At 33.8% G+C, this 26,329-nt stretch overlaps 1 protein-coding gene across 2 annotated transcripts in view; it reads right to left on the bottom strand.

The window, feature by feature from the left end:
• The window catches only part of Ache-2 (acetylcholinesterase 2), a 196,681-nt gene that overhangs the window by 36,334 nt on the left and 134,018 nt on the right, over positions 1-26,329 (bottom strand). For both annotated transcript variants that reach the window (XM_076380881.1, XM_076380882.1), the window contains exon 3: positions 2,425-2,577. In XM_076380881.1, coding sequence (XP_076236996.1) covers positions 2,425-2,577 — 153 coding nt within the window. The remainder of the gene's footprint in view (positions 1-2,424; positions 2,578-26,329) is intronic.

Genomic DNA, 26,329 nt, shown 5'->3' with positions numbered 1-26,329 from the left:
TAATAGGAAGGAAAATCTCCGGCTAATATCTGGTCGACCTTTATTCAGTCACAATAGAAGCTCTCGAAAGCCATCCGCCTGATCATATCGACATAATGGGCGAAGTTTTTCCAAGTCTATTGACTTGGAAACGATGTTCACCCAGATGGGTAATAAATGGTGAAAAGAGCACAGCTAGGGGATGGGAAAAAATCTCTGATCCGATTATTCTCTGCATACAATCTGGCGATCATTATCCTTCCAGCATTTTATAACTAGTTTTATCCCCAATGATAATAATAACCACGGGATTACATGGAGAAAAGAACATGGAAGCCTATTAGCGACGAGTTAAACAGCGAGTCCCTATGATGTTCTCTGTTCCCTTGTAATTGTTGCATGTGTTAATTAAAAATTTTTAACTAGGGACATGGCTTGGTATTGCGTCGCGTTGTCCTGTTTAGGAAATATTCCCATTTGGAAGCTCGTTTATAAAGGACATTTTTTTTAGAGCAGGGGGAATATAATGTTTGATATGGTTACATCTTTTATAGAGAGTTATATTGATGTGTAGAGTGTAAGAATTCTTTTATTCTAGAATGTAAGGATCTTTTTAAGGAAATAATGTTGTGTAATGATTAAGCTATTTATTGTTGTAATACGAGTCATGAAATTTATATTAAACTTCCTCAGCTTTTAATATTTGGTATGAAGAATATCCATGAATAACTTATTGAAAATAGATACTAAATTCGAAAGTTCTGGCTCTTTACAACAGAGTCATGGTCATGGTATCATATTATGGTATAATAATGATAGTGTATAAAGGGTTGGTTTTTGTTAGAGCTGTTTCTATGTTATACCATAGAATCACAACTATTGTCTGAGAAACCTAATAACATGTTAATATTATTTGTAGTAAAACTTCAACAACATTATAGAAAATTGTAATTTAAAAATCAATTTAGAAACATAATTTGTAAAAAGTGAAGAATTTGTATATCTCTATTTAACATTAGAATTGGTAAAATAGTCAAAGTGACAGGTACGATTATTAGAAATTAAAAACGAAAATATTAAGAAGTTAAGAATATGTATAAACATTGTGTACGTTTTCAGAAACCTGTAATTTTAGCATACCATTAAAAATAGAGTTATCAATCTTGATAACTCTAGTTGTAATTTTATTACAATAACAGTTATCTAGATTAATAATTTTTTTGAAGCATTTCTGTCGGATGAGATAAAGTTTAACCATTTCAATTATGCGACAATATTATTAGTTTAAAAATAAATGTGTAATATGTTTTACGTATGTATAAAAGCATATGAAAAATTTAAAAACACTATTCATTATATTTTTGTAATTTTACAAGAGACAAAGTGCATTCTCGCTGCTGATTTGTGTGCCTTTGTTATCGGCTGAAGCCAGAACGTGCCACATGCATTCTCCCTTATTATGATATTTTTGGAAAATTTATATACGCCAACAAGTACAGAATTCATACAACATGGAAACATACTCATGGGTTTATGAAAGATTTAAACTACACGTTATAATATTTAAAGAGTAACAAATCTCTATTTAGATTTCATTTTTTAACTTTAATCAGAAAATATGAATTTGCATAATAATCCGAGCTTAATCACTACATTTTCATTACACACACTAAGAAAGAGTCTAACAATTTTCTTGTTTGTTATTGATTACATCTGAGAATTTAACTGCAAATATTATTGAATAAAATTTGACTAGCATTTCGTCTAAATAAATAAGTCCAACGAAACTTAGTTTTCCATCAAGAAAAGAAAGTTCAATTAAAAATCTTGTTCACGAACTATTGCAGTCTACGGAAAGAGCAACCGAACAGAGAGTTTGCTCTCTTTATAAAATTCATTATATCTATAAACGAAGGCAGATAGGACATGTGTTTATATAATTTTTTTCATCATTTTTAATCATACAATCAACTCCCAAAGTGGGTCGTACATATTATAAAGCGTTTGAACATTTCGAAATTAAGGAACTAAAAATTCTGATATTTCGATTTTCTCCTTTCAAGACGCAAAACTACTATCCCTGCCAAATGCCATGTCACTGGAAATCAGGCGCCCCGTAGAGGCGCGCATCCTCCTGTTTGCGTTCCCAACGAATCGATGATCTTGTCGGAGCGCAGGGTGAATAATGGATTCACCCTTGGAGTCGATTCCCAGCCGTCACCGATAACGTGGGTGGGCTCGTGGGGTAAAGAATCACGGGTGCCGCGTTTATCATTCTCATTTGCCATGTGACTGGCCGCGTCCCGTGGAAATGTCAGGTCAGACTCCGCGGCGGCTATAACATAATGGCTATCGATCGAGCAGGACGCGTTTCACGTGACGTGTACTCGTCGCCGTTCCGCGGGACGCACGTGACTAGTCAGAGGAAAAGAAACGGTCACCTACTTGAGTGAAGAAGTAGTAGTAGACCTTCATGCCGCGGTCTGCGAACAGTTGGGCAAAGTGGATCGACGGACAGATGAAGAAGTAGTCGCCGACCGCGTCGGCTACCATCTTCTGGTACATGTAGCCGTTGTTCACTTGCTCCCAGTCGGTGTACTGTAACAGAATAATTATTTTTTTTTTTTTATTTAATTTTTAATGTTGCATCTACCCTCAAGGGTCATTAGCAACCACGGTTGATATACATGGCTTTGGCTTAAATTTGGTTTAGTAAGTTAACATGTTTCAAAAAATTTATAACATCGGAGCATGATTTTTCATTTTTGATCGCTTCTTTGAGATTTCCGCAGATTTGGTACAGATTCCGTTCACGTTGGTATTTTTGGCAGGAAGTGATGATATGTGTAACAGAATAATTATTTTTGTAAATACAGGAAGAAAATAACGAAACAATTGACGAAGACTTTGACCATTTTTACTTAAATGATTAGGTACATCTTGGATTATGTATACTTATAAACATGGCGTCAGACAAATTCCTTGAAACAAGGATAAAATATCTAGGTGACGTCAGAGGAGGGCAAGATGTATAAGCTATGCTAGTACGATATATATTACTTATGCAGTTTCAAAAGAGTTATATGTTAATGTTTCAAACATGTAAAACTATTTTAATCTTTGATTTGAATATATTGTTAATTTTTGTCTTATGATTCTTGACTTTTGATTATCACTGTAATAATAGTGTCGAAAAGGTATACAAAATTTCAAATACGGAATAGTTAAATTTATAAGTATTCAAACATAACGATAAGAGAAACAGTAATCAGTAGTAAAAGTCAATGATAAGTTAGGCAAAGACCAGAACAATTTTTGACCGAATTTTATATTTATTATTAAAAGTTTATACTTTTTATATAGATATTCTATATTTTTTAGTATCATATAGATTCTGTAGGTTTCTATACATTTAAATTTGCTATAAATACTGCTCTTGACCATTGAATTGGAATCACATTGCAAAAGTTTCTTCTCTAGTACTACAACCCATTGTCATAAACAGCAAATTGTCTTTAGCTGCTAAAATCATTACTAAATACACAGACGATATGTATAAGCCATTAATTTAATGCTGGCTGGCTTTGTAGTATTTAATCCATGGTCATTAATTACTCTAAAGATAATTGCAGAATGTTATGAATACCTGTATAGATTTTCCAATTAATATAATCAGTTTCGCTGTAATTTTGAAGTAAATTAAAATGAAAATAAATAAAAATATTAAAAGTTATATAGAATATACTTAAAACAACTTTTTTATATTTGTTGGTATTCGAATATTTTACTATGTCTTTTAGGATTTCTGTTGTGAAAACACTTAGGTAATTATAATACAAATTTCAAAATTAATATAGAGAAATGACAGGAGATCTCAAGCGAGAAAAAGGTCTAACCAACGACAAGAAGAATCTTTACTTTTACTTTATATTCTTCATTATAAATACTATAGCATATCATACAGAAGCAGCAACAGATGCTTCACTCAATTTCCTCTAGACTACCTTTGCCTCAAATCCTTCACAACGTGACACTATCAATTTCCACCGCAATTTTTTACCTTTTTTACAAGCCAAAAAGGTATTCCCCTGTTGATGAAAACACTGCGAGGGATATTTCCGGAGCTGCAATGTGTTGGCATCCTCTGACTATGTAACTCGTGTTCCAACAGAACGCGCAAAACTGCAATTTGTACAGGTCACGTTTTTGGTTAATTTCAAGCGTGCGCGGGTGCCCTGTGGCGTCACATCCGCGTTTAATCTTTCAACGATCAGACTAATGGTCGGTTACCTCGTCACAAAGCGAACGGAGTGTTTTATTTGACCGAGCACCGTGAAATTTCTTTCGCGACCGTGTTCCACCCTCTCGCGGACAGCAATAATTGCACGTTTTAAATGATGCGCGGCGGTTCTCGTGGCGTTGACAAGCAGCTGAAAATCTTCGTGAAGGAGGAAAATTGGCAAATTAGCGCGCTTACCGCGAGGGGAAGTTTCCTTCAACAAGGAAAGAACCACCCCTGACGTTTACCAGCCACATGGAAGCGTGACGCCAGCCTCCCCTCAAAGAGCACAATTAACGCGGTCAGGAGAAATAATAACGCGCGATGTTTGCATGGAGAACGCGAACAGTAATCGAGGCGTATCGACCTGCCGCGTGTTTACAAGGTAACAGAAGCTGGTACACGCGCTGCAATAAACGGATCCATGAATTTCACTCTGGGAACGTTCCCGCGAAAACTCAGGCTATGGCTCGCCGCTTAAGCCAATCGTGAAATACGCGAACTTGCGCGATAACGGTAAAGAAGATTTGTTTCCTTTCGTGGTAAAAAGTTCTGTATACGGTCTTCGAAATTTCGACGTAACCGGGAGTTAAGTTCACTTTTACTGGAATCTAATGTTGCTTGAGTTATACTGTTTCAGGTTAAGGGTGGTATTAACTTGGATTTAATTTGGGTTTTGAGTAGAGCTGCGTAAGTCAGATTTAGTTAGAGATGAAATCTACGCTGATCAAATTAATATGCAAAGATAGAAAATTTTTGTTTTGGTGGTTTTTTTTGGTATGGTATTTGGTTGATTTAAATGATATTTCTTTTTAATATAGTTGAATGTAGCGTCAGCTACATCTTAGGGTGCGAACACATTATTATCACGTCATCTGAACTCATGTTACAGACTATAGTCAATCGATAGTGTGAGCCGAGATTTTTCTCTTGTTTTAGAAATATCAGTTATATTATTATCAAAATATGACTGAAGAATACATTAAACAAAGAGTAATAAAATAATCAGTGTATTTTTCGTTGAATTGAATTTATTATTTTCAATCAAGATAGTGTTCAAAATGTTGTCCGTTTCCTCATGGAAAGTTGTAATCTTTTAATTAGGTTTGTAGATCTGTAGTGAAATCAGTGACATCGCTTATTTATTAAGTACGCGTGTACTCGACTGATATTTAAATTTCAAATAAATGGATATTTTGAAGCAGTAGGTTGAAATATTTGTACGTGGTAGATTGAAATATTTGTACGATTTTGCTGAAATCTAATTCAGAGTGAATCGATTTAAATTTAAAGTTGGTCCAATTTGAAACAGTCTATTCTTGTATATATTTAATAGACACGAGAAAGGAACCCAACCATTAACTAATCATTTTGAATTGAACGTTGATTAAACTCCAAATATATTTTATTTCAGTTTAACGTATAAAGGGAAAGTATCAAGTACATCACAGACATGTCAACGAATTACGTCCAAATTTAATATGTAGCTTAAAATATAATCTATTCTTAGCTATCTGTAACACAAAAAGGGGAAATTAAAGTTATCTTAGTAATTGCAATAAAATTTAATTTGTCGGACCAAACTATTCTAAATTCAAGATTGGTCTAACCCAAAATGCAATCTGATATAAATTTAATATACAAGCGTAAAATATAAACTGCATCACAGTAATTTCAGTGGATGCTAACCAATTTAAATTTAGCATTGATATATCTTAAAATTTAATCTATTCTTATCCACATGGAATACTCGTGGAGGGATCAACTCTTTGACATAATTCTCAATAAAGCTTTATCCTAGAGTTAATCAATTTAAATTCAATACTGATTTACCAAGTATCCAAGAAAGTTAAAAGTTCGCTTCTATTATAATAAAAACTCAGAGTTTTATAAAAATGAAACTTGTAAGCAATATTCTTGGGGACGAGCAGTAAATGCGACTTGAGGAACAAAATTATTTTATTAAAAACATACAAGCGATCTTATTGCAACTTCAAGAACCACAGAACTTTTTTATGTACCTTTTAATCTAAAATGTAGTTTATTCTTACTTAACCTTCCATTCTCTTGAAGTTCTCCCTAGAAACTATAAAGAAACTCAAAGAAACGTTGCAACATTTACGAACGAAAATTACTAGACAATACTCCAGAGATATTAAAAAAGTAACACAGAATTTTTGTAGACTTCTTAAAAGCTTAGAGCATCAAAAAAGTCTTTGGTAGACACAAACAACCCAGATTGCTCATACTGCTACTGATAAAATGATTACTGATCAAGGATCAAATCTAATCCACAAACGAAAAGTTCGCGACTATCTTTTCCCAATATCGGCATCACGTAGCCCAGACGTAACCAATTTAAATCCAACCTTGACCTACCTTAAAACCCAGCCAATTCTTATCTAAATTTAATACAGATCCAACAGAAACCCATCACGAATCCAGCTTAAACCTCGCCGACCTAACCGCGTCGAATTCCTATCTTCATCCCTTTAACTAATTTCTAAGCCCATGGTTTAGCCTGGCAGAGGAAGGCGCTGAAATCGTGGCAGGAAGTTCACCCCCTCGAAGCGTCGAGGAGCCGCTCAAAGGCAGAATTTCATCGCGAACCTGTTGCAGAGGGGGTGCGTTCCGGCAGCGAGGCAAAAAGTGGAAGCGGAGACGCGTGACAAGTTAAAAGGGGACCCATTATTCCGGAGTTCCGCGAGCAATGGGAAGCTCAGGCTTCCGTGAGAATGGGGCGAAACGGCGAGACAGGCAATCTGAATTCTCGAACGGCAGTTAACTTCCGATTAATTAGCACCAGTGTTAATTAACGTCGCTGTCGATCGATGAACTTTCTCTATCGAACCGCTCGAGAGCTATCTCTCCTTTGACTTGGATGCTGCGTTTAGCGTGCCTGCACTTCTGCTTGACCTTAGAAAGGAACTTTGAAGCTTCAGGTATCACAGAATTTTTGTTATAAGCGGGATTATTTGGGAAACGACATTGATTTTAGGAATTAGTGGAATTCAAGGTATGTTCTTTGTATTGTATGAATGTATAGGATTATGAAAGTTATGGAAATTTTATTATGCTGCTCGTTGTGTGTTGAAGATACGCGTAGGTTCACACCAACTGTTTCATTCCTTTGCTAATGTTCTCCTGATACAGATTGTCTGTTTTAGATAGCAAATTTTAGTCTGGTGATAAAAGTTTCAATTTCAGGAATTCTTGAAAAGTGATATCAAGTCATGTGATTTTCTTTTTATTCTTCGTTTTCATTTTCTTATGAATTCTCTAGTTTAGATAACAAATTTTTGCCTAGTGTCGAAATGCTGACTTCGATGAATTTCTTGCAAATGACAGCAAATTCTTGGAGTTTAAACAATTTATTTTCTATTTTCTTTCTTAATACAAAAACGCAGTCTTTCGCAAAGAATTTCCATTTTATCTTTAAATTTTCAACTTGTGAAATTTCTTAAAAAAATTTATCAGAAACGAAATATTTTGGTAACTTCCTATGTATATGGTTGTTTTTTTAGTTGTATTTTTTGAATACAAGTTCTATTATTTTTGTTTTTCCTAATATAAGTTCTAATATTTTCGTTGGAAACTTTTTGCCTGATGTTGAAATTTTCAATTTGGCGATTTTTTGAATATAACTTCAAATTCTGGAAGTTTAATTAAATTTAATTTGAGAAATTTTTTGGGTAGTCATATTAAGGTTTAGGAGTTTCTGGATCTTCTTTATTCCTGTTTTCCTTATAGAAATTCTTAATTTTACATATTAAATTTTGATCATGTAAGGGAATTTACACTTCGCAGACTTTATTACAGAATGAAGTCAAATTCCAGGATTCCGCGAAAATTATGAAGTTCGTGAAACCTTCTCTGTTCATACTTCTATTTTCTCAGTGCAAATTCTTAATTTTAGCTACTAAATTTTGGCCAGGTGTTGAAATTTTCATTTCAGGAAATTTCTTAAGAAGTGACGTCATATTTTAGAAATTTAAGCAAGTCAGGAAAATCCTGCGACCTGTTTCGTGATTATATTCACTTGCTACAAATTGTCAATTTCCGCCAGTCATTTTGGTTGAACGTCAACATTATTTTCTGGTCATGAAATTTCTTTGATATTTGTCACTTAAATAATAAATCAAATTAATATGTCACTTAAAATGGCAATTATTGTAGAATAAGTTAGCTACATCAATTTTTTGAAAATCATAAAATAAATAGACGTAAATGCTATTTCAATATTCCTTACGCAATTTTTTAATTTTCATAGAACTTAATTTCTATATCTTTAATCATTTTTAAAATGATTTCTATAATTTTCATTTTTAATCTCGTATTTCTACACTATACTACATTGCTACCCTCTTTCTTCTCTACTGTAATTTCCAGAATTTTTTCATTCCACGTATTTATTTTTTCAAAGGGTAATAATTATTTAACAATTTCAGTTATGCAACAATAAGGTAATCTTTTGAATAATAATAATAGTAATAATAGTGTATTAATTTAAGAAGTATATTACTTTTATGGCATTGTAGAAAATAATACTTGATTCAATATTTAAAAAAATGTATCATACGCAATATTATACAAAATAATAGGTAAAATAAAAGAATTAATCTGAATTTTATTAGATTCGCAGCTTTTTTCAAAGAACTCAGAAATCATGCTGATTCACCTGACAGTAGTCATTCATTTCTCAATTAACAAACGAAGTGAGCATCACTGACTATCAAAAAGAAGTGAGTCGTGATTAAGTTAACAAATGAAAACGACAAAACGTAGAATACAAGCAAACTTTGATTGCTAACAGATTACTTTGCGCCTCTATGCGCTGTTGCTTCGTCCAGCGAGTTTAATGAAACGAAACTGCGGGCTAAGGACTCTTTTCCTTGATCTTCTCGAGTCGACAACCAAAGGCGCACTCCCGTTTGCTTGTAATTAGCTGGCTTCGCGCTTGTAGTTGAAGACTAATTTCAATATTCCTGAGAATTTTAAGCGCTCTACTAACCTTTAGGCTAACACTGCGCTTTCCTTTGATAAAGAAATATAATTTCGTTATTACAGAAATGTTATAAGACTGAATGAAATTTTCTACTCATAAGGTACAGATGTTTGTAGCAATTGTATATTATTAAAATATTATAACTGTATTTGGAAGAAACGTAATTTCGTTCAAGCAAATAATGTGTTAATGAGTAATACTAAGTGGATTTCTGAACACCATTGATTTTAATGCAAATTAAGTATACATGTCCATAATACGACATACAATACATTTGTTCGCAGAGTTGTTCAAAAGTTTCTTATTTGAGTAACTTTTTATTCAAATAAAAAATTATTTGTTGTTTTTTAATCACTTCGTTATGTTTGTAATTTTTAGTCGAAGATCCTATGAATAAAAATTTATTCGAAATATCATTGAAATAAAATTTTATTTGAATAATGTCCAGCTCTGACAGCAAGAAGTAAAAGTATTTTGTATTATCCCTTTTACAATTCATTTCTATTTTAAATACATTTAATACGTTTTCAACGTAAATTAAGCAATCACATCAGTAAACTATAATAGAAAAAAGGTCTTCCAAACTCCATGTTCTATGAAGCACTAGGTCTGTAAACAATTTTTAAAAATAGAGGCACTTAGTTTGGGATTTAAAACGAAAACGAGAGCTCCCCTTTAAAGTAAAATTTCATTTTCTTTCGTGGCTTAAATTGTTGCTTCAAAATGGAATTTACTATCATAATACTAAACCCTTTATTAAAGTAGCTCTTCCATTTAGTGCAGTTTGCGCAGGAAAACAGTTCGCAGAAAACTGGAAATCTTTAAAGCAGAAGTTTCTTGTCTGTGAAAGGAAAATCAGGCACAAGGCCTTTTCAAAGCCAAGTTTCATTTTCCTTTACACGTAAAATTTCACTACCAAAATGAGGTTTATTAGGAGAACATAGCGCTAAAGGAATTTCTTTATCCAAAAATTCTTCGAAACAGAAGCTTTTAATTTGCAAAAGAAAAGATGAGTACAGTATTTCTTTGAAGCTAAGACTCACTTTCCTTTACAACCAAAATTTTGTATCCAAAATGAAATTAGCATTAGGAAAACCTAGCAAAGACAATAGCAGGGAACTCACGCGTCACAATATATTTTTAATTATACTTTTTCAACTGTCTGTAACTTTACTTGTACCTATATTTTATAAAATCAAAAGACGTTACCCATTTAATATACAAATAGATAAATAAATAAATAATATAGGTACAGCAAACTCACATTTTACATGATATAACAATATTCTTTAATATTCACAGGCTCCTCTGAATATTTCGTATATTTTTAACAATGATAATATTTACAATTTTACCTATTCTATTTACCCTTTTACCTATTTTACCTATCGTTTCTTTATATCAGTAAATCCTATTACTTATTTCTATAGAATTTAGTATCTGTACCAATCACACCATCTCATCGATTAAAATAAGTACTACAATTGAATTTCATCGTTTCCCATGTGATCACAGAAGTCAGCTTTATTCCCTAGGGAATAGTAACTGTAAGTCAAAACATAAGTCAGCCTCCAAGTTTTCGATTTCCACCAGATTATGCGTGTCTTTGGTAATTCCAGTCAGAGACAGGTCAAAATGAACGGTTTTGCGACACCACGGTACGCAATATGATATCGTTATCTACGTTCCAGAGTTCTGGTTCCAAGGCTTTAATCAAACTTTCAGCCGAGTGTCTTCGCGGTAGGACACGTAATCTACGAAGCATAACGCGTTCTTATTGGGCGAAGAAGCTGGTTGTCAGCGATGACAGCGTAACAGCGGTGACAAAAATGGATTGTCTCCGCTTGCAAAAGAAGCATAAATAATTAACGAACAATTTAAAGAGACATTTAGAGGGAGACTCGTGTACGGGGTGTTACAAAGTTTTCTGAACTTCGACAGTGTTCTGCAAGTGAAAATAAAACTAGAATGATATATATGGTCGAACCACTGAATCTCGAGTCTCGAAGGAAGAGCTAAAATCCTTGAGTTATAGACGTTTCAATTTATCATTTTCGAGTAAGAGAAGTTTAATATACGAAGATTTGACTTACAGAGGGTTTGTACTAGAGTTAATAGTGTGCTGACTGTAGTAACTTAAACAGAGAAAAATTCAATTTCAACTTGGAAAGTGTTAGTGTCTTAGGTTTCTTTTTAGAACTCATTTTGCTCAACGTAAATGCGAAGGCGACAATTTAAGACGATGATGGGAATTATGCATTGGATTTATAACAAAGGACTAGCTTGCATGGATATACTTGGATGGAGGAGTATGAAGACATATCATGTGTCATCTTATGTTTTCTAGCATTTATTTGTTTCACAAATTAGAATAAATACTTATAAATTCGAGTTATAGAGGTAGAACACGATGAAAGTTTGACTTATGGAGGTAAACCTCGATTTGTAGAACCTTGATTGTTCTAAATTCGTGTTATAAGAGTAAAAAGGAAATCAGACGTTTAAGATGTCAAATGTTCCAACAAGTGGACACCGAAAAATGCTTTTCTCGATATTTGAAACGTGTCCTAATAATTGAATGTACTATTCTATGATATTTTCTGTTTTTTATTAACAGTACTGATTTTTTAATTACAATTTAAGCTTAAAGTTAAATAAAATTAGCGTCAGTGTCCAGGTACCAGGACATGGCCAGCTACTGGGACATTTATCTTAACATCTCGTGTAAAGGAACTACACGAAATCACAGGAAAATGAAATCAGCTTACAATAAATTCAATAATGCATCGATATCAGACTCGTATCAATAAAGGTGTGCAACGCTTCAAAATAGAAACATAGATATTCACACCATTTACACCACATTTCATATTTTGTGTTACAATTTTTAGTCCTATTTGTACCTGTACAACACACTACCGAAGTATATCTGGAAAAATGTGGGACACCTTATACAGAAAACATTCCTTTGATGCAATATAAAGCAGGCGAAAAGAAGGAACACTCTTACAAAGTGAAATTAGTCCACCTCTAACGGGTGGCGAAAATAGAATCGCACTTTCCTAAATTCGAGTAATTCAAGGGTCAACGAGAATCCAGGACGCGTTTCGATCCCCCCACCTTTTGGTCACGTTCCTCGCGAAAAGGAAATGCACTTTGCGCGGCACGCAGTCGGAAATTCGATGCACCTGCACTTGTGCACGCGAAGCTGTTGCGTTAACAATCGCGCTTTCGACGGCCGCGGTAATTCCCAGCGACGACTTTCACCCCTCGTTAGCTGATTTTTTAGCGTCCTGCCGCTGAAATTCCGCTCGTTCAGTCCCCCTCCACTCCCCAACGTGGTTCGCTTGATAAATGTCAAGCGACGATGCTGTTCGAACGTTCATTTGCCTCCGAGCACTTTGTCCAGCATTCGAGGTGATATTATCGAGTGAAAAATAAATCCAAGCTTCATCAATTAAAGCGAGACTGCGAGAGAAAGGTGGTTTCGAATTTTGCACTCTTCAGAGTGACCAGAAGTGGTGATGCACACTCTCGTCTAAAAGTATTAGGACACTTGCTCGGTCAGATTATACGTATTTGGGAGAAATTCTAAAATCAGTAATGAATTGAAATTAAGAGGCCTAAAATTTACGTGAAATGTGTCTAACTTATTCTACTGCTGATGTGTACTGGTCTGGGAGACACAGTGAAATAAGTAGAATGTGTCTTAAGTCAGACGTAATAGGACCAGTGGAACAAGTCCCAAGTTGAACATAGTAATCCCAGTAGAATAAGTTTCAAGTCAGACACAGAGAGCTAAGTAGAATTAAACTTAAGACAAGCACAGAGAAATTAATAGAATAGGTTTCAACTTAGGTTTCTAAACTTGGAACTCCCAATTTAGATGCAGAAAAATCAGTAGAAGAAATTCTAAGTCAGACACGGTGAAATCTTGTCTTATTTTAATATGTAGAATCATTCCTTAAAATTCGTGATCTTTGACTACTTATATTGTAAAATGAAAGTAGATTGAAGACAGTAAGTATCCTGATGCTTTTGTACAGGGGTGCACATATCTGTGGTTGTAATTGCGAAAAGATCTAAGTTACATGTTTGTGTTTTTAAGATATTCATATTTAATGTTTTTAATTGCAATGGTGTCTTACGGAGTTGTGTCTTCTTGAATATTTGCTCTTAAGTGAAAAATTCTTTTAATGCCCTTTCTTCTTGCTGGAAATATAAAATCTATATTCTGGTTCTCAATTAAGGCCTTAACTTGAATTTTTTGAAAGTGTGATATAGGTTGTTTTGACCTACTGTCACAGATATAACGTTGAATCTTTAAAGTTCCAATCTCTCAGCGACAGTATTCCCTCATCGCACAAGCTTTTATTTTTCACATACCACTATGCACTGTACACCTATCTACTGGACCATACCCTGGCACTGTTCAGAAGAATTTTTAAAATAATTTTTCAATAATTAACAGGCTTAGAGGATGAAGGTTTTATGTCACAAATACGTCGTCTCAAGTAAATTGAGTTTAAAGTTAATCTACCTGAATTTTTTATAGGTATAATCTTGATATACTAAAGAATCGCGAAACTAACTTAACAATTCATACTTACTACTATTCTCAACTTTATACTCAATTTTCTTAAAATAAAATATTCGTAACATAACACTTTTATTGTCTAAGTCCTTCAATTATCGTTAGCACTTAATAACGTGCTCATCCAAATCTGCAAGGTATGTTATTCTTAAAAACCTGAACCACGTGGTTAGTCGAATAAATTATATTTCATAATGTAACACTGAACTATTAACAATGGTTCAATACTGACGACTAGGTTGAAAAAGACTCCTCGATGCTTTTCTGAATTCTATAAACTGTAGACTGTGCTATTAACGCCTAGAAGTCAAGGTACTGGCCAAATCTCTCTTCCATTTTATCCTAAGCGCATCTTCCTTGGAGGACAGCCAAAATATTCCCAAAGTCAATTGTCTAGGCAATTAAATGTCACGACATGAACTGGGAGGTATTTGGCTCTTCTGGCTGTTAAGGATGATCCCAACGAGTTCGCTAAGCGTTTGAAATCTGAGCTTGCAGAGAAACATTCCTTCAGCACAAATTTACTGCTTATTCTAACAATTATAAAGTACGTATGTACCATTTCACGCAGAAAACACAAACTTCTTAATGGTATAATTTCCATTTTCGTTGAAATGTTTCTTCAAGTGAAAATGCTGCATCCTAAAAGAATTAATAGGTTGGAAATGAAGTTTCCAGCGCAATTATGTAACTTTTATTTGCATCTTTTTTTTTTAGCATGTAGACTCATTACTCAGAATTTTTAACACCTGCTACTGAACAGTTTGCATATTTACCATATGTACGTATTTACTTTAGATTTACATTACTGACATCGCGTATTAATTAAATTAGACACAGACTCATACTACTGCTGCTGCATCTGACCGACATTAAATTAGATTTTCGAGAGAGACATGTCACACACATAGTTTTAATATTTGTCAGGACCTATTTTCATTTATTTATTATCATAATTCATAATTACAATTTATAATTCATTTTCTTGTGTACCATTATGAAATAGAACATAGCATGAACCGTGTTATAGTTTCGTATAGAAAGATTTTTCGAAATAAATTTGCAATATTTATAAAAATATGTATGTAGCATGTTAACTTATTGTTGGACAACGTAGGTTTCTTAATGACCTAATTTTCATTCTCTGGATAACTCTAAGAGAGTCAACCCTCCCTCCATGTATTTCCTAGAACGAACATGTCCTTGAAGTGGACCTTAGAGAGGTCTAATTGGAAAATGTTAACATAACATCTACAGGCTTACAGCATTTCATTACGCAAGTAGAACTTACAGAACCTTGCACAAACAGTCCTTGTTTGGAAACCGACCTATAAATCCTAAAAGTCCTTCGTGTATTGTGGGACCTTACAATCGGCGTTAATTGCCGATGAAAGTGATTTGGCAATGAAACAGTTCGAGTAAATGTTAGGTACTCTTGCAGGTAGACCAAGTTCTTCAAAAAAGTACACAATTCGAAACAATTTGACTTTTTAAAAAACGCAAACTCTAAAACCACAATGCTTTTCAGGTTTAGCGTTTCCTTGATAACTGAGCCTTTCATTTGCTAAATAGATTAACTTCACGAAACAAAAGTATTTATATTTATTTAAACCCTTTAACGTCCAGACACTTAAATCATCATCTGGAATACAATGACGCAAAATGTTGACTTTGGAGGGAATAGCTACTCGAGTTTCATAATCTCAAACTTAGAGATCTACTTCATGAGATAGAGTACTTGTGAAACTACAGATTCCTGTTGAAAGGAGGATATTAATCAGCAACAGAGTCTGAGTCACGTTTAAAGTGAGTGTTATATCCGCGAAATACTGGAAGCTACAGACCTAATATTAAAATTAACAAGGTTAACGTATGTCTATCTTCATCAAGGTACCAAAATTACAACTTTAACAAAACACATAATTCATACAAACAACAATAAGTTATACATGTCTATATTTTTATTCAACACTAACGACCAAAAATTCCCTATAATGTGTTTACAGAATAAAATCTCCATAAAAAGTAATTGTATCGGTCGTTTGAAACAGTCTGGTCAAATGTAAAAAATTAAGCATCAATCAAGTCTGCTAATAAAATTTAAAAAAATTCAGAAAGTGGAGTTAACCACTCTGACTTGCGAACGTCTGAATTGACGCTTATGGACAGTATAATTTCTTTCAAATTGCAAAGGAACAGAAGTGGATGGTAAATCGCGACTGGCGACAAATCGAGACGACCCGCGGAACTAGGGCGCGGTCACAATTAATGGAGAGACCCAGTGGCCCAGGGAAATCGCGAGGACAATAAGAACCACGCGATGAATTTACAATGAGAGCGATATTAATGAATCGTCATAATAAAGAGGAGACCTCGTGCTCGACGATTACTGCGTCCAACTGCGCCAACCGAATTTATTATCGCGATAAACGGGACGGGGACAAATAGACTCGCGTCTCGGGGCTGTCGTGATTAAAGGAATTTCTAGACCCTTCGACGGCTTATGAATTCATTATGTTGCACACCCGTGATGGTTTTCGATGCGCGACATTTGCGATGAAAATTACATTGTTTCGTTTATGTACATAATGTTTCTGTTATTAAATTTATTCCCAAATATAGAGTTGATTTTATTAAATATATTTGTAGTATGCAGTTCGTTGTATATTTAATGTGAAATATTTGATTTTGAGACTTTTAATGAAAGAGAATATAATTAAATTATTATGTGAGATTTAGACAGATTTTTAAACATACGTTTATTTCAATAGTGAGATACATAACAAAAATCGTTTAGCAAAATATAATCTACGCGTATTTTATTCCAACTGCTTTATGATGGTAATTTGAAAATCACGTTCTTTGAATTGTGTCACTTTGAAAGCAAATGAGCGATATACGTGTGCCTGGTTATTCGTATATTATAAAGGGAAATGACTTTTTTATGAATAAAATATTTAGTTTGTATAAAAAGCGAGTTTTTAGTTCATTTTCTCTGGTCTCGATTGTCTCTTAAGCCGCAATTTATTCGAACTGTTTGTTTCTCGTTTAAGCCAGAAATAAACTGGTTAACCGATGTCCTACTCTGTTATTTCTGGTTTGTAAAAAACTGATATAAAGGTAAAAAGTAGGCATCTGTACTTTCTCTTTCCCTTTTTAAAATATTGTCTATAACTGTTATTAAAATTAAGTAGATACCTACTTCTTAAAATTTCACGACAATAAGCTTATTACTGGTACATTTCCATTAAAAAATTTTACATATCTAGATACACATACGTTAAGCTTTTATAAAGTAATTTATTATTTTTTGCTACTGTTTTCTTTCTTACTGTTCTACTACAAAATTTCACATACCCATATATGTGTTAAGCTTTCACGAAGTAATTTCTTACTTTCTGTACTCGAAGCAATTTAACGTTTGAGTTTTTGAACTCATTGTCAGATGCGTGAAACCAAAGTCAGTTGCTTAACTTCTTCCCATTTCCACGCGCCGTAAGCCAAGATTATCCACGACACAGCTTTGATCTCAAGAAGCTTCCACAAGCCCGTCCTTTGGATTCCGAAAGCTTAAGCCTTCTCAGTCGAATTCCTGAGAAGGCTTTGTTTCGGAGCGAGCCAGTAGAACACCATCACTTGCGATGCTCAGCTCTGTAGCTTGGCCTCCTAGTTTGGCCTTATTCTGAGGGAACCTTTTAAATAGGAATCTGACCTACGTGATCACTGATAAGGTAAAAAAGAAACTTTTACTGGATTAATCAGTGTTTTTTTAAATAGATGATTTTCAATTTTCAAGAATGGATGTTTTAAATATTTTCTAGTTAATTCTTTTATCGACCACTTCCAGGCTATTAAATTTTTCCTATTCATTTTCTGATTTACAATTAGCTGAATATCGATCTTTTGTGTGAAGCATTGCTTTGAGTATTTTTCGATAGAGAATTTTATAAGCAGAAAGCAAAGACAGAAAAACAGAAATTTTTATTTTAAATTAGTAAAATATATACGGTGTTCGATGACAGGTGTGAAAAATCATGAAGGGTGACATTAATGAGATTGTGTAAATGTTTAACTTTCAGAAAACATATTGAATTGATTAAATATAAAATATGTATGTTTGAGAATTATAATTTCGCAAAATATATTTAAAGTTTAATTGAGATGTTGATAATGTTCAATCTGTAATTATTTTCTTACAATTTATTTTAGTTTAAAGAAGTAAGAAGAACAATACGTAGGTATCTGAAGCATAACTATTTATCTATAATTACTGATTATAAAATAAAATAGTTTTCCACCATTATTAATAACTATTCCAAAACTAGATTCACACAAATTGCTCGTAGCTTCGCGTGGAGATTGTGAATGTGCCATCACACTTGGGCAGTTATCTTTGATTAGTTTAGCTCGTGGGTTTTCTATACACGCACTATATGTATACATGCCATGTCTAGTAGTATTAGTGCATGCTGAAAGTAGAATAAGTTTCTAACACAAATACATTGTAGACACATTTTAGATGCATCTTTAAAACATCTAATACCATTTTTAAACCATTCTGACACGCGTTATAAAATACCTTCTAGAAACAAATTTTTGTTGAAATCAGAAAGTATTTGAATAAAAAATGATTTAGTGATTACGAATAATTTATTTTATTCACAATTTTTATTCATATCTTATTTGAAGCAGTAGTTCCAAAATTTTAGTCGAATACAAATTTATTTCATTACCGTTTAATAGAGAGTAAAAATTTATTTAAATAATGCTCAACTCTTCAACAGAAGCTTATGGTGCTAAAATAAATACATGTAGGTACGTATACAAAATAGGTCAGCACATTCAAAGATTCAAACGGATAGCAGAAATAAACATCAAAAGAGTACAGTAACAGTAAAAAAGTGTCAAAGTTTGCAACATTGTTCTTGCTGGTACTTTCACAGCAACCGTGGTGGATGATTTAAATATCTTTGTATCGCTACCACTGTCGAATATAAAGTGTTAAAATGGAAATTGTGCATTCTTCTTGCATTTTTTCTGACTTCCACAAGTTTATAACTGAAACGTTTGAGAGATACATTCCTACATACAATGTAAAAGCCATACTTTAAATAACACAGATATCTACACAAATTTAAAGAACCCAAAAATTTATCACAAAATAGATGAATACTCGACTCTTCACTCTAAGGTTCATTAACTCCTCCTGTTTTTCTTTTAAACTTAATTCAATGATGTAACAAGACCTGCTCCATATTTGTAGCACGAATTTGAACATCGTCTGAACTCATTTGCACTCGTCGTTGTGAGATAACGATTTCAATATTATATAGAAAATATAGCAAAATAAATAGCTACTCGTATAAATAACACTAATTCAGGTTTCAGGAAAACCTGAATTTAATAAATAGTTTACATCATCAAGAGGCGAAGAGAATTTCATTAAACACTGAAAAATGGAGGGAGCGTGAATTTTAGTTGGCGTGGTTTCACGCTAACGTGGCTACCGTCGTCCTCAAGTAACAAAATTTATGACAGTGTTCCGAAAACTCAAGGGCGTGAAATATCATATTTATGGGAAAAGGGAGGGTGGAAAGTACGTCCATGTTTAACAGCAACGAGGAGGAAAATGGACGCGCATGTCCATAACGTACCTCGTGGATACAACCTATACAATATCACTGTAGATCTGTTTACTATTATCTATTATAATGTTTACTGGGCAGTCCTAAACGGAGAGGACAGGACGCTACAATATTTTAGACCTTATACTGTCGGCCAAAAGTATCTAGATATTTGATAAATTGTGAAATATTTAAAGGCTATCTAAATCTGTAAAATAGTAGTTGAGGAAAAGAAATTTTCTTTACTTTCTTATGAAATAAATATGAAATAAATGTATAGAATTATACTTTTGTCTGAAGTTTTACATTTATTGTTTTGAATAATTCACATGTTATCTACAATATTATATTACATTCATTTTATCTAGAACTTCCATTTCTACTTTTTTTTAAAATAAATGAATAGTTTTTAAATACAAAAATAAAGATTTTGTATCCTACGTAGATTTACATATTCCACCTACTAAACGGATATTTTAACACTTAGGAAATTTTATTTTCCTTCCTAGCCAAATATTTCTCTCAACAAAAGGTTCCATTTTCCTACAGTCTAAGGTCCACTTAAAACTTCTAGCCGAGTCAAGTGCTTTTTTGTGTTCTGATCCTTTGTTACCGCAATGCAAAGTCAAGTGTTCCATTTTATTCTACTTTCCCCCACATTCCGTAAGCTACTTACGCCTAGTAGAATATTTATTTCCTAAACACGGTACGAAGCATGCTCGCCTCCTTTTTCTTGTGTTCGACTCTTTACTACGTCCGCTGTTCGTGCGCCATGTAACGCGAGAAGTTGATGTTCAGCGCCGCAAGCGTCCACCGGAAGTTAACCACCGCTAATTTCATGGTGATATTAAGGAAAGTTTATTCGGCGCGGCCGCGTGACCCGGTTCCTCGATCGTCGATCGGGTTGCACGTTTAATCTGATTCTCGATCGGGCCTATAATTACACGTGACAGGCAATTTTCATGCGTTGAACCGCCCCTGAGTACCGTAAGCCGTGGTTTAAATTCAGCCACGCGGTTAGCTTATCGACTTAATTCAACGTAGATACATTCCGCGGCCCAGCTCGCCTTCCTTCCAGGGTTCTACGCTGGAATTTGTTACCGACGAATTTGTATTCATCCCTGCCTCGCTGATCACTTTCACGGCGAACAGGGCTGTTTGTTATAATATTTTGTTGCAGCTTCGTCGCTCTGTGTATTATACTATTGCATTTTCGCCAGGAACTGTTCAAATATACATGGTGCTTCATAATATGTGGGACCCACTTTAGGAGTTGATTGTATAACATATTTTAATTATATGTATAACATATACATATAATTTTAATTATACATATTTTAATTATACATATAATTTTAATTATATGTATAATATATACATATAATTATAAGTCATATAAACACATGTCCTGCTTTAATTATTTTAATTTTGTTACATTAGAAAGCTAGCCATGTAAATTCGTCTGATGATGATGAGTCGTCAGCTTATTTCGAATGGAGATATTAGATAAAAAACAATTCTTATTTCATAAAATCATCTCTATTAAGCTGTTGTTAATCATTAATTATTAAGGAAGGCACTTACTTTGCAATCATATTTGCATTCAATCTAAACGAAGTCCAATCTACGTTAAAGTACGATTAAATTTGAAGCGTGCATATACTCATTGATTGAAGTAATTAACCGTAGAATGTGACGCAATCAGTTTAAAATCGCTTCAAAGTATCTCCACCTTGAATTTTCATTTCCATCGAAACGAACCAGATGAAGCGTTATTAATATCGCCTGCAATCATCCAAAATTGGTGAGCAGGTTCGCTGCATACTGTATTCACGATTTCGTCAATAGTTGGACGTGATTTACGACAGCTGTCGCTAATTATAGTAATTCGTCGTTCGCCGTCGCGATAATTGAACTTTGGGGACAATAGTATTGTTCCATCGAGTGAACCCGAAAGAATGTCGCAGTTCGTACTCACGCATTGCATTAAACCGACCCATGATTCCATGATTACCAATGGTAGCATTATTCAAGCCTGTATCTCCATTGAGATCGCAACATTTGTCCTCTGTTCCGTGACAAAAGCGAGTTTCGAGTAAAAATATACGGGGTGTCTCAGAACTGCTGATACAAGCAGAATGAAGGTGATTCTAGAGGAAAAAATAAGTCGAAAATGTGGAATATAATTTCTTTTGTATCATGCTGTGTTTTCAGGGACATTGAGTTTTATAAAGCACTAGCTTTCCACTTGTAGCACCAGTTCTGGGACACCCTGTGTAAAGTGTTTTCAAAATCATGGTACAATCGAAAAAGAGTAATTCGGGATATCAAAATAAGTTGAAAATGTAGAATACATTTTTTAGCATAGAGGAGAGTCTATACTAAAGACGACCATGATAGTCATTATTTATAATAGAATGTTGATCATAGTTTGACTAGCATTGATATTAAGTCTGTGAAGTGTAAATTGACTTCAGAGAGTGCAGTAAGATTTATTATAAATGTCATTGCAAAAAGACCATCAGGACGAATCTATGTATAGATACCATTTTTATCCAAAATTTAAAATCAAAGTGGAACATCTTGAAGAATAGCTTTAAAATGCATGATTTTGCGGTTTCGAACAAAAGAACCTGTGATAAAATTCCGTTTACTTTGTGAATTCGAGCGTTTCCTCGAGACACTCGAGGAAAATTCGAGGAACGAAGATAAATGTTTCAGTAGTCGACCATGTCTTGGTACCTGAACACTAACGCTAATTTTATTTAATTTAAACTTTGATTTTAATATACGTACAAAAGAAACAAAACTAAAAAATAGTAGTATCATAAAATAGTATATTGAGCAACTGGAACGTCATTAAAGTGTTAACACATGTATTTTTAAAATATCCACTTACTGGGACATTTAGCAACAAGCGTTTGGATATTAGGACATTTGTCTTAAATAATATTTTAATAAATTGAGTGACCAAATGTGCTTCCTAACCTTCGTTCCAAGTCGGATTGGGACATCGACTTTAAGAAAATAGCGCAGACAAAAAGTATGAATCATTTCTACAATCAGATGGAAAGATCTGATATGTCATAATTTTCAAATGTTTCACTACAGCGATTTTAAAATTAGATAAACCCATAAAAAACCCCACATGTAGTAAATTATCATCTTATTTTTGCGTGAACTACATAATACAGAGGTATCATCTTTAGCAAACTAATCTATCTAGATACACATGGAAGACTACACATCTCGATTTTGAAAAAATAAAGACGTATCAGGTGTTGCCATCTGGTTACACAGTCCACACCTTTCAAACTGAATACCATCCTCTGAATAACGAACTGATCACTCGAAAGCATTTATATTCGACGACTGACAACGTGCCAAAACGTGCAGCACATTAGGATCATGTTTCTGCTGTTGGGATCTTTCAAATATTACACGTTTCAAGAACTGATGGCTTCTCGAAGCGTTCTAGCTACAAGTTGCAGTCGTATTCGATTCCAAGCCGAAGGGGAAGTTTCCCCCAGTCAAAAGCTCTCAGAGGAGGCATGGTGCGTCAAAGGGAAACCTAATCGAAGGTTGATCTGCATAAATCCATCGTAGCCAATCGTACGCGCGCGAAAGATATTCCGTGCCCTCTCGTATCGGCGAGAATCGCGAACTTCTGTTCTAGCCTGTTTCACTTCCGGACGCATGCTCGGGAAGGAAGGCAGGGGCGGGATTCTTCCACGAATATCAACGAAAGATCGGAATTGGCTATTAAAAGTTCGCGATAACTTTTCGCGGCGCATAGGCGAGGGAACCTCTCGTATCCAGAGTGGTTCTTTCCGTACACGGTGTGCTGAAAGTTACTGGAGAATTCGATTGACTTGAATATATCTTTTTGATGATATTATTGCTACTTCTTATTGCTGTTTATTTGTGCTTTTTAAGGAACAGTTTAACCATTAACTAGCAGACTACGAGTCACAATATTTATGTGAGATTAAGTAGAGTATAACTCCTGGATGCATGATTTATTCAGAAATAATGAAGTACCCTGAAATTGCCAGTAGGTACTAAAAACCCATAAAAATTAATCAAATAATTACAGAATATAGTTAGGTATATGTACAGGGTGTTCGACAACGAGCGACAGAAATTTAAAAAGGGTGATTTTATGTTATAAAACAAGATGAAAATAACGATGACGAAATTAGGTTTTTAACTTTGTTTTTGAGTTATTAAGTACTGATAATGTGTCAAAAATCGATATGAAATATGTCTGACTTGGGACTTATTCTACTGACTTCGTTGTGTCTGACTAATGCATGCCGATAGTAGAGTAAGTCCCAAATGAGACACATTTCACGCGAAGTTTAGACGTTTTTACAGAAATTAATCTGAAATGAAGTCTCAAACACAATTTCGTCATTCTTAATTTTTATTCTATTTTGATATGTAAAATTGTTCACTAAAATTTCTGACACCTTTTATCAAATATTCTGTATACTTTTATAAAAAAAAAAGAACTGCAATTGCATCTATTAAGAAATAGATAGGCAAGAAATTATTACAGAAGCTTAGTAGCTTACATTATTAGGTTATATAAATGCTTAGTAATTATCAACTATGTCATTTCAGACTTTCTAGGAAGGAATATTACTTGCATTATTAATGCAATGATCTAATGTAAGTTTCTTGCTAATCGTTGATACTACACAGCTAGGGGTTGCGATTAAATTAGAATTCCAAATTAAATGTTTTAAGAATTTTTTAACTTTTATGTTCTGTTAATATTCCACTGTCAGCAGCTTGGTACACGTACATTTATTTAGATTCATATACTTATTAGTACGCGCATAATCCACATTGTTTACATTAATATATTTACTGGTATGTGCGTAACCTGACATATTTACATTAATGTATTCATTAAAACGCACATAACCCATGTTTATAGTAATTTAACGTTTAATATTTGACGCGAGAAGTATTCATAGCTGAAGTTATAGGAATAATAAGTGAAAAATTGTGAATCTGTATTTAATTTTTAATCACTTTTTGTAATAATTTTTTAATAGATAAGAATACCATCTTGTGTTGCAATACTGATATCATATCAGCTCAGTGTTAGCATTATACATGAGAAAGTACGAAAACAATTTTCTTTATTGGATAAGAAAATGGGGTACTGTTATAAGTTGTAGTTTGCAGTACAAATCTAAACGAAGCTACTTGAAGTAAGTTCAATTTAAAGATCAACTGCGTGACTGTCTCACCTTTTAGGTCGTAATTTATAATAATATTATAAGTCCAATATATTTGACAACAGGTGTCAGAATTTTAAGGGATGATTATACATAGTAAAATAAGACAGACTGAAGAACAGAAAAAATAAGGAATTTATGTTCAAGTAATAATAAGTTTAACAATAATTTAGGTAAAAGTAGTAAGTCTAATAATAATTTAGAATTTAATTGTTGAAAATACGGGCGAAATGCGTCTAACATAGAGATTTATACTTCTAGCTGCGGTCATAAAGCTACGATTATAGTGCAATATTTTCTGCAAGCACAAGCTTTGTCTTTCCGTCAAAGACATTTTGAGACAAACTGAGAAGGAACATCCTTATGATATTTCATTTCTCGTTTATTTCCGCTTGACTGTGAATATGCACCACTGTGTTAGCTTCAGGACTTTCCTCGCGGCTTCACTGCGTTGGGCGCAGACTTATACTACTGTCGCTGCGTCTGAGCAGGCTGTTTGTCGGTAGTACAATATGTCCTCGGACAGACGCCTCTTACGCGCATTTTAAGTATTTTTTTCAGCGACTACATTTCATCATATATCATAATCTAACTGATATACCATTAACCATACCAATTCTGTTGAGGAGAATGTTTCTGAAAAATGCGTATGTATCATTTAACTTGGAAAACTGGCTTTTTAATAATATATTTTTTATTTCTGCTTGAGGAATGCAGAGCAATGACATTTATTTATGCTAGAGATCAAATGTTTGGAATTACTTGCTAATTTTTATTAAAATTATATTACATAGTATACGTATTTTTAAGAAATCAATTCGACATCACATCCATTTTAAAAGACAATCTAAAAAACAGTGGAACAATATCAAGACTGTTACAATATCTAAAACACTCCTAAATATAAACCATTTTCCTCTATTGTCGCTAATAACTCAAAAAGTTCACGTGACCCAAAATAACTGACTTAAAAAAAGAAAAAAATTGCATCAATCATGACTAATTTGTTCATTCTAATCTTAGCACTCACATCTAAGGGCAACGGAATATTTATCATCATTATTCTTAAATATTGTTATCCCTCCACTTTTATAAAATAATATACTTAGAGATGAGATAAGGTAAACGGAAGGTGTAAAATGTGTTAGTGATAACGTGTAAAGGTTCAGGTTCACCGACAGCAACACTGTTTTTAAACCTGGCCTCGATTCAGCTTTCTTTAAATACACGAATATCGCCCACTAGCAGCGATGCCAGAATCGTGGGACGTGGGACGAATGGCTTACCCTCCCTCGAACCTATCGACGTCCCCTATTCTGTTTCCATCGCACTCCACACAAGCATAACCCTACTACTGTCCGTGTGTGCTGTCTGTTCGACGACGAACCTATGACCTACGAACCCAAAACTGCCGTGCCCAGCACCGAGCACTGGAAAGGAATGTGAAAGTGTTCATTTATTGTAAGTACTATTTACTTCGAAGATTATTTCGAATATTTGTCTAGTGATACATGTCATATATTATTCCTACGATTATTGTTTTATCGGAAATATTAGGTGCTAACTCCACACGGACTTCGGGGAGTTTAAGTATTC

The sequence above is a fragment of the Calliopsis andreniformis genome, chromosome 6, assembly GCF_051401765.1.
Source record: "Calliopsis andreniformis isolate RMS-2024a chromosome 6, iyCalAndr_principal, whole genome shotgun sequence".
In the NCBI taxonomy this organism is placed as follows: domain Eukaryota; kingdom Metazoa; phylum Arthropoda; class Insecta; order Hymenoptera; family Andrenidae; genus Calliopsis; species Calliopsis andreniformis.
This window is presented reverse-complemented; position numbering and strand designations above follow the sequence as displayed.